This window comes from Schistocerca cancellata, chromosome 7 (assembly GCF_023864275.1).
Source record: "Schistocerca cancellata isolate TAMUIC-IGC-003103 chromosome 7, iqSchCanc2.1, whole genome shotgun sequence".
Classification (NCBI taxonomy): domain Eukaryota; kingdom Metazoa; phylum Arthropoda; class Insecta; order Orthoptera; family Acrididae; genus Schistocerca; species Schistocerca cancellata.
The window spans coordinates 400,073,897-400,086,186 of NC_064632.1; the positions used below are offsets into that span (position 1 = coordinate 400,073,897).

Here is a 12,290-nt window from a genome sequence, read left to right on the forward strand (position 1 = left end):
TTAATTCTAGTTATCGATTACAATTTTTTATATTTGTTATTCATGTACGGATTTTCTTCTACAATGTTGTGTGTCGGTTTCTCCACATTTCATGCTATTGTTTCGTGTTTGTTATCATTCATTTCATTTTTCTTTTTTTCTGTTGCATTTTAGTTTCTGCTCGCCCAAAACCCCAACTTTGCTGCGCTTCTCCCGTTAGATTCAATAATTAATAATAACATTAACGCTATTTTGTAACAGTATGACTTCTTCATGCGCTTTACTGTAATGCAATTTAAAGGTTCTCTGTGTTTTTCTGCTTGCATAAAGTACGAGAATACTTCTTTCAGACTTGAAAATTTGTTTGTAATTCTTGTTCTTAATTATTTTCATTGTATTCAGTTCGTTTCGATATAATTCATGACTTCGTAAATAACTGCATGAATGCGTAATTTTATTGTGTGCTACATTCGTTTGTTTACGAGACGATCCTTTGCTTTCATAGATTGCCTATACGTAGTATCATTGCCTTAGGTATGACGTCATTGCTCAAAACCGAAGATTGGAATTGAACACTATAATTTATCCGGTTTTTAAAATATTACACGACTTACAGAAAATTATGTACTATTTAGAAAGCTGTTTATTCTCTGAATTTTGATCTAGTCATATTTCTGTAAATGCTTTTATTGGTTGGTAAGCGCTATGTGAAACAATTTAAAGTAATGAATTCTATGCTTATACAACCGGGTCTAGTGAAGCAGGGGATACAACCCGTCGGTTTTGATCAATGACGTCATACATTAGTCACAGATAGTAATATCTTCACTTCGAGGCATAGATAATAAAGCAGTTCTGTGTTCTGGATAAGCGCTATCATCGCACATTAAAATAATTATTCGTAACGATATTGAGGTAATTTGGAGTATTAGTTTGTTATTGTAGAACAATTTTTAGTGTCTATTTTCGTTTATAGGAATGGATTTGTCTGTTTGTGGGTATGTAATCTTCGTTACTGTCTGTCTAGGCGGACTTCGGTTATTCCTCGATATTTCCGTGTGATAAGTTCACTTTCCCATTAGCTTCTTTCACTGTATTTCACTGTTTCATTGCACCAATGTGTGTATTTTCGTGTTGTGAAGTACGTAACAGAAATTTCTCAGCTGTCGATCTTCTTTCGTTTCCCAGCACTAGTATCAGTACGACATTTTCGAATGTGTACTTGCTATATTACAGGCGAAACCCCTGACACAAGTACAACTTGTATCTTGGTCTTCACTTCGCCTTTATACTGACGACACAACTAAAATTTGTACCCTGTCCATTCACTTCGCCTTTACACTGACACAATATATGTGAATTGGCGAGCAAGATACAAATGTTGCATATAGTTATATAGCTCAAGTAACGAATGGGATACTATTAGCGTACAAGACAACAAGAAAACTGTATCCCATAGTGAAGTACGGGATACAAATTGTACATGTGTCGTCTTCTTGTATCCGTGTAGTTCAATTGAGGTACAGGTTGCAAATGTATCTTACGTCTGTTTCCACCTTTTCGTTACCAGTGTACATATATAGAGGTCAACGGAAGTCTGGTATACATATATTACATACGTAGGCCCTTCTGTCATCAGTAGTACTAATATGTACGTAAGAAAAGACTGTTAGTAATAGCGGAGACGAAATAAACAACACATCTACAATTTGTCTCCCGTGTTCCACTTAGGGTTTACTGAAGCGGAGGATACATCGTTCGAGAGAAGAACAGGACAGTAATGCTAGTGAAAACGAAGATATCGACTTACGACAGACTCCTATTCAAACTGTACTTAAGCAACACACTTCGAGTGAACTTTTAATTTGTATCCGGTGTTTCATTTACGGTTTAGTGAAGCAGGGGATACATAGTTCAAGTGAACAACAGGACAGCAATGCTAGTTGAAACTAAGAAATCGACGTACGCTGAACTTGTATCCCGTACTGCACTTAAGCAATACAGTTCGAAAGAGTTTCGAGATACAACTGACATACATGTGACGTGATGTATTCTTTGCTAGTAATATATTTCATTCATTTATTTCCATTGTATTTTGCGGAGAAATACTAAGATACAAACACGCGATATCGTTAAAGTGAAAATACTACTGGCCCTTATATATGTGAAGTATAGTTTTTCTCTCTTGCATTCCTTTGTTTCTCAACATTCTTATCAGCTCTTTCATCTTTGTAATACATGCTCTCTGGCCAATTCTGACGTCATTGGTCAAAGCCGACGGGTTGTATCCCCTGCTAAACTAGACCCATACAACCTTCAGTATACTTAATCCATTTTTCCACACTATGTCTTGCAAAATGTACATGTTTTGTAATGTGTAGTTACTTCAGCAACACAATGCATAGATGCGTGTTCCTGCCAGTACACCTCTGTATGCACTGCTCGCCAGTGACGCTGCGTATGCCGACGCATTGTGCGTTGGGACAACTTGGGAGGGGGAAGAAGGGGCACACATCACGGGCTGTGCTTACCCAAACAGGTAGGCACGTGAAGGCAGCTGATGTTATTCCATATACAGTTGCGTTCTTGCTCACCACCACTCATCATAAAATAAAACTACTGATACGTGAGCGCGGCTGCGGGTAACATGTAGTATAAAATAAACCAGATGGTTTGGAGATATGTGCAATGGAGACGTATGGACTCAGACTGCCATACATAACTTTATCTGAAGGCGAAAGTTCTTTGAAATGTTTACTGGCTCAACGAACTGATTGGCAGTACAGTCCCACATGAACTATTTTGTCTAACGCTTTTCTCATAAATACATGGTCAAACAGTCACGTTAGTTAGCCCTATAACATTAAATGCTTATTAGAATTGTAGTGCAGGAACTGAGTGGGGATGGAATTTGGCTCTGGGTTGTGCACATTTGGGCTCTTCACCGAACACTATGATTTGTTAACGCAGATGACTTACAATGCCAGATTGCATTAGTAACTAAAACAAGGCAAGAACTCGTATACAGCTTTCCCGATTAGTTAACTTCTGATATAACAATTTAAAATTGATCAACGTAATTACTCGGCTGACAATAATAAAATAAATAAATAAATATCCAAGTGTGCAAGAATGAACTTACTACAGAAATCTTAGACTAAGATGCATATTGTCATAACATTCCTCCTAGTCATTCCTTCTCCTGATTGAAACCAACTTTACAAAAGGAAAGGGAGGCAGAGTGCACCGAAATCCTGCAGTCACATACACTACGACCGCTACGGCCTCGGGCATGGATGTGTCTGATGTCCTTAGGTTAGTTAGGTTCAATTAGTTCTAAGTTCTAGGCGACTGATGAGCTCAGAAGTTAAGTCGTATAGTGCTCAGAGCCATTTGAATCATCACATACACTAGCTCACAAGGTAGTACAATAACACCCAACTATTACCAATACCCTAATCACAGCTGGACAGACAACGCATACTAACACAACAAACTAACGTACAAAGGACTGTAAAAGTACATAGACTGACATTTGAATCACACATAGTTTGTCACTAGGATGCAATCAGACCACACCACAGCCTCGCCATGCTTAATCAGGTAAGTACAGTTATACAAGGCTCGGTGTGTTTTGCTTTGAACACACATAGAAGTGAACAAATGAAACAGTCAGTCAAATGAACAGCCTAATAAAGTAACACTTTATTGAAGCAGATAATACATTTATCTTTAGCTTTTCACCGCTGTTGCTGTGTGAACATGCATGGAATTAATTTCACAAGTAAATGATTTGCTGTTCAGTTACATGAGAGGCAGCTGTAGCCACTGACCTGTGTTTAAGTGTCTGCAGTTAATGAACTCTGAATGTTTACTGCAGCTTCGATGAATACATGTCCATCGATGGTGCTCAACAAACTGTACATTTAAGACTGAACTAGGCTCGAACGACGATACGACGACGCTGTCCTCTGAAGGCGGAAGTAGAACTCTCACGCGTAACTGCACTCGAGAACAGGTATTATTCGAAGGTAGAGCAGAACGGACCGCCATTGCGCTTTGCGACGGTATTTGAAGAGCGTGGTGCAGTGGCGGCACCTCTCAACTACTGGGGAGGGTTTACTACTTCCTCCTCATTGTCGCCCAGTGAAGCCGCTTGGCTGTGCAGCATCTCTGCGGTGGTCGACTGTTGATTTGCCGCGGGCGATTATCAACGATACCGAACCATCAGTCCAGACTCACAACTGCCAGCATGAATTCAATGATCAGCACAACTCAACAGCACGATCCACTCTTACGGCCCGCTTCCCAGTCGCCGTAAAGGGAACTTTAATTTGTAACCGGTTCCTGGTCCACAACTGCCGTATCTTCTGGACATGCAGAGGTGATCCTCGTCTGCTGCTACAGCCAGACGATGCCTCATGTTACAGTCCAGATCAGTTTGATGTCGCCAGCGGGTACCAATTCTTGCCAACACTCGCCACCTCACCTTTTCTCTGATGGCGATGGTGGCCGCTAGTCCTCCAACTACAAGGAACTGCGCCCATCCTGGCAGCTCCCTGGACCAGCGATGCGGACTCAAAACGGCCTAGTACTGCACAGCATGCCAGGACCCTGGCGCTGCACCGATCTCCATTTGGCTCACTCCACGGCCCCCAGCGATGCTTCCAAAAGCTGCTGCGTGGTCAGTTCCGCTCCAGTCTTCATACTAACTTTTGCTCCGGTACCAAGCCGCACCTGCGTGGCGATGCCCACTCCTAGAAGCAGATATGTGAGCCTTCTAAAGTGCGGGTCATTTATGACGGCGGCCGAGTTTAGGTTCGTTCTGCGCATCTGACGTTACAAAACACAGTCAGCCAATGAACAGAGAACGACGTTGCCAGAGCTCGACTGCAGTGCAGAGCACAGATGAGTGTCTGCAGTTTTAGAAATGTTCAGTCATAAACAAAGTAATTGAACAAAAGCAATGTCTTGATAGCAGACTTTCTTTTATAGAAAGTTTGGAAAAAGCATTCTTTATACCAATTGCTTCATATTCTATTAATTACTTAAACCAAACAAGCAATAAGCCTCCTAACTCAGGCGATAGCAAGGAAAGGTGTTTGTATCATTCACACTAACCGCTTTTTCGCAATAAAGAACAGCGGTAATTGTTTATTTCCTATTGTACTTCGACGAAACGTGAGTAATTCATAGTCATACCAACAGTGTTGGTCGGTATTTTGCGTCATATTTTAAAGTCCTCCAGGAGATGTATTGAATGATGGGTTGCGTTAGCGTAATGGTTAAGGTGTGTGGCTACTACGTGAAAGGTTCTGAGTTCAAACCTGGTTTGGTGCTTAATATTTCCTTTACTTAAAAACAATATCGAAGTGTCTTACTCCATGAATTTTATTCGTTTGAATGTAATTTTTTGAAATTTCTAGTGGCAACTAAAATCGACTATACAGAAAGTATACGCTATGGACTTTTACCTCTGCAAAGTCTTCAAAATTTCGTGCAATGGTTTACTACATCTAATGCTGCACAATAACTGCGTTGAACATCGAAACAAAATTAAGTCATTTATGGGGGGAGGGTATTAGTCATGAAGATGTGTAAAAATCAAATTTTTGGGGCAAATAGTTTTTGTGAAATCGAATGATAAAGTGTGTCAAAGCAATCGAAACACCATGAGTCTGCACAGGCGAGCTGTGCGATGATGACAAAATCGTGCACATCGCGGAATGCGGGGAGCATGTCTCTGTAGCAGCGAAAGGGCTAATGCGGCCGTGGTGGCTTTACTTCATAAACTGCGCGCTCCCCCCCTAAACGTAAGTTTGCGAACTATACTATGGCGCTGCTTCTCTTGGCGCGTACAACTGGCAACGCAGCAATCTCCCGCGTCTGGGCGGGCATGCGCGAACCGCCAAGATAAAAGAATTGAACTATAGCGTACCAGACTGCTATGTGGGCAGGAATTCTAACATGGTGAGAAGTGGCACACACCTACAGATAAAGCAACTGTTACTAATATGATAACTAATACCTTTGCAGCACTTACTTATAAAAAATAAATTTTCCTCCTTTGACGAATTTCGATATGCGTGTACAATCACAACAATCTAGCATCATTACTTTTACTTATAAATAAAAATCTGAAAATAGGACAATGTTGTTATAAAATAGTAAAGCTTCGGTAGCAGTGTAAACTGTAAACAACAGCATCAAACCAGTACGAATGACTGTTTCGTTTTGATGTTGCCAGCATGCGCGATAATCAGTACCAGATTCCTAAACTGTGCCCGTAACAGAAGAAACTGATGCTGCGCTACTCCTTTGTGGCCCACTGGCTCAGTACATGTCTTCTTTTATTGCAGATCTGGACATCCGCTACCAGATCGAGGCGGGAAACGAAGACGGAGCCTTCTCCATAGACGGCGACACAGGAAGTGTCTCTGTGGCGGGGCAGCTCGATTTCGAGAATCGCAAAATGGTGAGTACCACTTCATACTCGACGCCGGCTGTTGTGGCCGAGCGGTTCTAGGCGCTTCAGTCCGGAACCGCGCTATTGCTACGGTCGCAGGTTAGAATCCTGCCTCGGGCGTGGATGTGTGTAATGTCCTTAAGTTAGTTAGGTTTAAGTAGTTCTAAGTCTAGGGGACTGACGACCTCAGATGGTAAGACCCATAGTGGTCAGAGCCATTTGAACCATTTCATACTCGACAAGACTTCAGTCTAATGGTGCATCACAGATTGGGATCCTCTAGTTGTACTAGCGCCTGCATGTGGTCAATCTGATATGGTCGAAAATTATTAAAGGTATAAATCCCTCACAGACTGCTCTGAGTAAAAACAAAACATACCGCACACCCCCAAAGAACGGCTCCATTAGAATAAAAGCCGACACATTTCTTGAAAATAATTATTAACTTGATATGAAAACACTAGCTATTTGCCAGTGACTTCGCCAACATACGCATCTGTAACATATATTCCGCACACCCACCCATATAGATATATATATATATATATATATATATATATATATATGTGTGTGTGTGTGTGTGTGTGTGTGTGTGTGTGTCACATTTAACACACTTCACTTCAGACATATTCATTTTATCTTAATCTGTGGCGGGTTTCGTCCTAGTGTTTCATCCGATCCCTGCGGAAACTTTATTCTCTCTCAGTAAAAAGTTTGCAAAATGTGCTGGACACTGGTGCTAATTTCGAGGTGAGAGACTGTAAATACAGTTTTCACACTGGTAACGAGATAAGCATTTCATCTCATTGCTTCATATTTACTCAGACTGCTTCTTTTTCTTAATTTTCTCTATAGCAAGAGTCTGAATTTAAATGTCGATGGATTTTTAAGCATTCCTTTCACCCTTCAAACAGTACTCAAAAAACAAATTTATCCGTGATGTTTAGCCGTAAAACAAAAGCTGTGGTCCTGAAACACGCTCGCAAAATTATTGACTAGCTGTAATGCTTATTCTCGCAACCTAGTTGACACAATGAACAGCGGAAGTAAGAGACAAATTGCGCTTCATAATTTAACATATTTAAAGTCAAGTAATTGCAGGAAATAAGAGACAAATTGCGCTTCATATTTTTGAAGTATTAAATTCAGCTAAATGCTGGAGAGAAATACCAGGAGGTCGTTTTAGAACAATTTTCATGAAACCCCTTTCGTCCTCACCCCATCCCTAGGGGAAGTAAGAGTATCTTTTTATTCCCATAGTATCCATACATATTACAATAATGGATGTACGCTCATATGTATGTATGTGTATATGTATGTTCCACATCTTCTCCTAAACCACTGGACCGATTTCACCCAAAGTTGGTGCACAGATCGGTGCTCGCCGAAAGAAACTGCTACGGGGATAAGAACCACCTATCTATGAAAGGGATCGGGCTGGAGATGAAGTAGTAGTGTAGTTCTCGACGAGCGAATTCGCTGACTTCATACACTATTTGAGAATGACAGCAATTAGTGACTCGTAACAAACTTTACACGTAATTTCAAACCATTACGAAACTTTTTCTCGTTGGCAGCCCCCACAAAAAGATGAAAACAAAAGATTTATCGCTTACTACATTTTCACCGTTCATGCAGTAAAGCTGCCGCATCAGGCATGACGTTTTAATTTATTACTTCTTTACTACTAACTGTATGCACGACACATTTTCCAGACGGTATTCACGTATTCCACTGAATGTACCTGCAAAATTCTATCATTATACGACACATAGTTTAGGAGAAATGACGTCTTAACAACTGAGACACTTGCAAAACTGCCGCATCGTGCATGAATTAAAATTCATTACTTTTTTGCTACTAACTCATAACCAAACTCGTAGCGTCCACATATACCGCTGAGTGGATCTATAAAATTATATAATATGACGTCACAGAGATTCAGCTGTGTGAAATCGAAACTACAGGATGAAATTCGCTACAGATGCAGATGACTTGTGTGTACAAATATGCGTTAAATATGTTAAATATATATCAAGTATATGTGACATGTGTGTACTTTGGTAACCTATAAAGCTCCTCCTAAGCCTCTGCACTGATTTCCATCAAACGTGGTACACCCACTACAATCTGGAAAGAAATACAGTGGGGTAAGAACCAGCAACCTCCTGTTGGGCTGGGGGTGATAACGTGGAGAGAGAGGGGTAGGAGCAGATGGACAAAGGAAGGAAAGAGAAGGAGGTGGAAAAAGAATGGGGGAGGGGTAGCAGATGGGCAGAAATAGGGACAGGAGGAGATAGACAGTGGAGGTGAATGAGGTGCACAGAGATAGGGGGAGAAGGAGGTGGATAGAGAGGAGGGGGAAGGGAGAAATGGGCTAATTGAAACTGAATAATTACACGCCCATGAACGCCGGGTACTGAGTTAGTTCTTACACTACTGGCCATTAAAATTGCTACACCACGAAGATGACGTGTTACAGACGCGAAATTTAACCGACAGGAAGAAGATGCTGTGATATGAAAATGATTAGCTTTTCAGAGCATTCACACAATGTTGGCGCCGGTGGCGACACCTACAACGTGCTAACATAAGGAAAGTTTCCAACACAAACAGCAGTTGACCGGCGTTGCCTGGTGAAACGTTGTTGTGATGATGATGATGTTTGGTTTGTGGGGCGCTCAACTGCGTGGTTATCAGCGCCCGTACAATTACCCAATCTTTGCTCAGTCCAATTTCGCCACTGTCCTGGATGATGATGAAATGATGAGGACAACACAAACACCCAGTCATCTCGAGGCAACGTTGTTGTGATTCCTCGTGTAAGGAGCCTATCGCAATTGCGGTTTCTCCTATCGCGACATTGCTGCTCGCGTTGGTCGAGATCCAATGACTGTTAGCAGAACATGGAATCGGTGGGTTCGGGAGGGTAATACGGAATGCCGTGCTGGATCGCAACGGCCCCATATCAGTCGAGATGACAGGCATCTTATACGCGTGGCTGTAACGGATCGTGCAGCCACGTCTCGATCCCTGAGTCAACAGACGGGGACGCCTGCAAGACAACAACCATCTGCACGAACAGTTCGACGACGTTTGCAGCAGCATGGACTATCAGCTCGGAGACATGGCTGAGTTTACTCTTGGCGCTGCATCACAGACAGGAGCGCCTGCAATGGTGTACTCAACGACGAACCTGGGTGTACGAATGGCAAAACGTATTTTTTTCGGAAGAATCCAGGTTCTGTTTACAGCATCATGATGGTCGCATCCGTGTTTGGCGACATCGCGGTGAACACACAATGGAAGCGTGTATTCGTCATCGCCATAGTGGCGTATCACCGGGCGTGATCGTATGGGGTGCAATTGGTTACACGTCTCGGTCACCTCTTGTTCACATTGACGGCACTTTGAACAGTGGACGTTACATTTCAGATATGCTACGACCCGTGGCTCTACCCTTCATTCGATCCCTGCGAAGCCCTACATTTCAGCAGGATAATGCACGACTGCATGTTGCAGGTCCTGTACGGGCCTTTCTAGATACAGAAAATGTTCGACTGCTGCCCTCCCCAGCACATTCTCCAGATCTCTCACCAACTCAAAACGTCTGGTCAATGGTGGCCGAGCAACTGTCTCGTCACAATACGCCAGTCACTACTCTTGATGAAATGTGGTATCGTGTTCAAGTTGCAAGGGCAGCTGTACCTGTACACGCCATCCATGCTCTGTTTGACTCAATGCCCAGGCGTATCAAGGCCGTTATTACGGCCAGAGGTGGTTGTTCTGGGTACTGAATTGTCAGAATCTATGCACCCAAATTGCGTGAAAATATAGTCACATGTCAGTTCTCGTATAATATATTTGTCCAATGAATACCCGTTTATCATCTGCATTTCTTCTTGGTGTAGCAATTTTAATGGCCAGTAGTGTATATAAGTATTGCCATGTATACACCAAATACTCCAGGTGAAGTGAAATAGGAGTTGAAATTTTTTTTAAATGTGTCTCTATTAAGGCAATTTTGAAACTAGAACTACGAAACTTGATATTTGGTTTCTCGGTCAAAAATAAAGAAATTTAAACCCTACGGGAATGAAACAGGGCGTGAAAGTTCTTTTTTAAACAAATCATTATTGAAGAACTACTAAAGAATTTTAATGATACATCTATAAAAACTGGTATTCGGCTTCACGGTTGGAAATAAAGAAGTATACGTTTCAGTGTATATGGGAATTCCAATCCCCAAGGGAATGATATAGTGGGTGAAAGTTTAAATCTTTAATAAAGAACTACTAGAGCTAAATTAATGACAATTTGTAATTGGCTTCGAGGTTAGAAATAAAAAAATTAAGTGTTCTATTGTTTTTGGAATTACAGCCCCATGCGGGTGAAATAGGGCCGGACTGATTCACTGACTATCATTTCCCAGCCCAAACCGCTAAGGATATAAGCTTGAAATTTGGAGAGGATGTTGAGCTTACACTGTAGGTATCGTTTAGTATGGGACTGTTCGAAAACCCACTCTTAAGGGGATGAAGTAAGGGATGAACCCTTTTTTTTGAAAATATGTCGCTATTAAGGCAGTTTTGTAGATAGAACTACTAAAATTGGTATTTAGGTTCTCGGTTAGAGATAAAGAAACCTGCTTCAGTATTTTTGGAAATTAAAGCACTAAGAGGATAATATAGTGGGTGACTTTTCTTAAAATAAATCATTAATGAACTCATAAAGCGTTTTTAAAGCTACATCTATGAAAGTTGGTATTTGGCCTCTCGGTTAGAAATTAAAAAGATATATGTTTCAGTGTTTTTGGAAGTTCAATCCCTAAGGGGGGTGAAATACAGGATGAAAATTCTTACGAAAATATTTCATTGTGAAAGCGTTTTTAAAGCTAAATCTATGAATATTTATATTTGCTTTCTCGATTAGTAAGCAAAACTAAGTGCTTCAGTATTTTTAAAAATTCAAACTCCAAGCGGATGAAAACTTTGAAAGCAAATGTTTCATTACAGAAGCATCTTTGAATCTAAATTTCTCAGAATTTGTGTTTGGTTTCTCGATTAGAAATAAAAAATTGCATGTGTCAATGTTTTTTGGTTATTCAACCCCTAAGCGCGTCAAATAAGGGACGAAATTTTTTTGAAAATATTTCGTTTTATTAAAACTTTCTTAAGGCTAAATCTATGAAAATTGGTATTTGACTTCCAAAGGAATATGTATTAGGGGGATGAAAATGTCTGTGGAAATATCACCACAAGAGCTCAAAAGAGAGGCTTAACAAATATCTTCGATTTTTGGTTAGAATTATATTCGAAAAAGAGCATGCTACTATGGCCTTAATTAGCGAGCAAAGTTTAGAAGCTGTTGCAATTTGTGAACAACGTAATATAGGCACGAGTAGGAAAGACCAGAATTCCTGTGGATGAGGAGTTTTTTTCGACTCTAGAAGTCATGACTGGAGTTGAAATCCCAATAAGCATCTCCTGCTGCGACGTGAGGGTCAACATCCATTGTCATACCAGAGTTGGTACGCAAGTGGCAAAGGGTAGGAATTGTTTAGGAGGCGGGGAGGGAGGCAAGACGGTAGGAGGTACAAGAGGGAGTGAGGATGAATGGGAATCAAAGAGTAAGATGAGGAGAGTGTGCAGCAGGATAAAGTGGAATGGAGAAACTGAAGTTTTTACATAGATAGAGTACTTTTTTGTGTGAGTTGCTTTTCCTGAGCATTCCTTTATAATTTCTAAGTTAAGATTCTTTAGGTTCATAAAATTTATATCGATCGGGACAGGAGAGAGGAACGTGCTGGGGAGACAGTTGTGATTGTTGGGTGTGGAGCCCGTTA

General features: G+C 41.1%; 1 protein-coding gene across 1 annotated transcript in view; it reads left to right on the forward strand.

Moving 5' to 3' along the window:
• The window catches only part of LOC126092792 (neural-cadherin-like), a 329,734-nt gene that overhangs the window by 29,967 nt on the left and 287,477 nt on the right, over positions 1-12,290 (forward strand). The window contains exon 2 of the mRNA XM_049908520.1: positions 6,339-6,454. Within this exon, the coding sequence (XP_049764477.1) occupies positions 6,339-6,454 (116 nt within the window). The remainder of the gene's footprint in view (positions 1-6,338; positions 6,455-12,290) is intronic.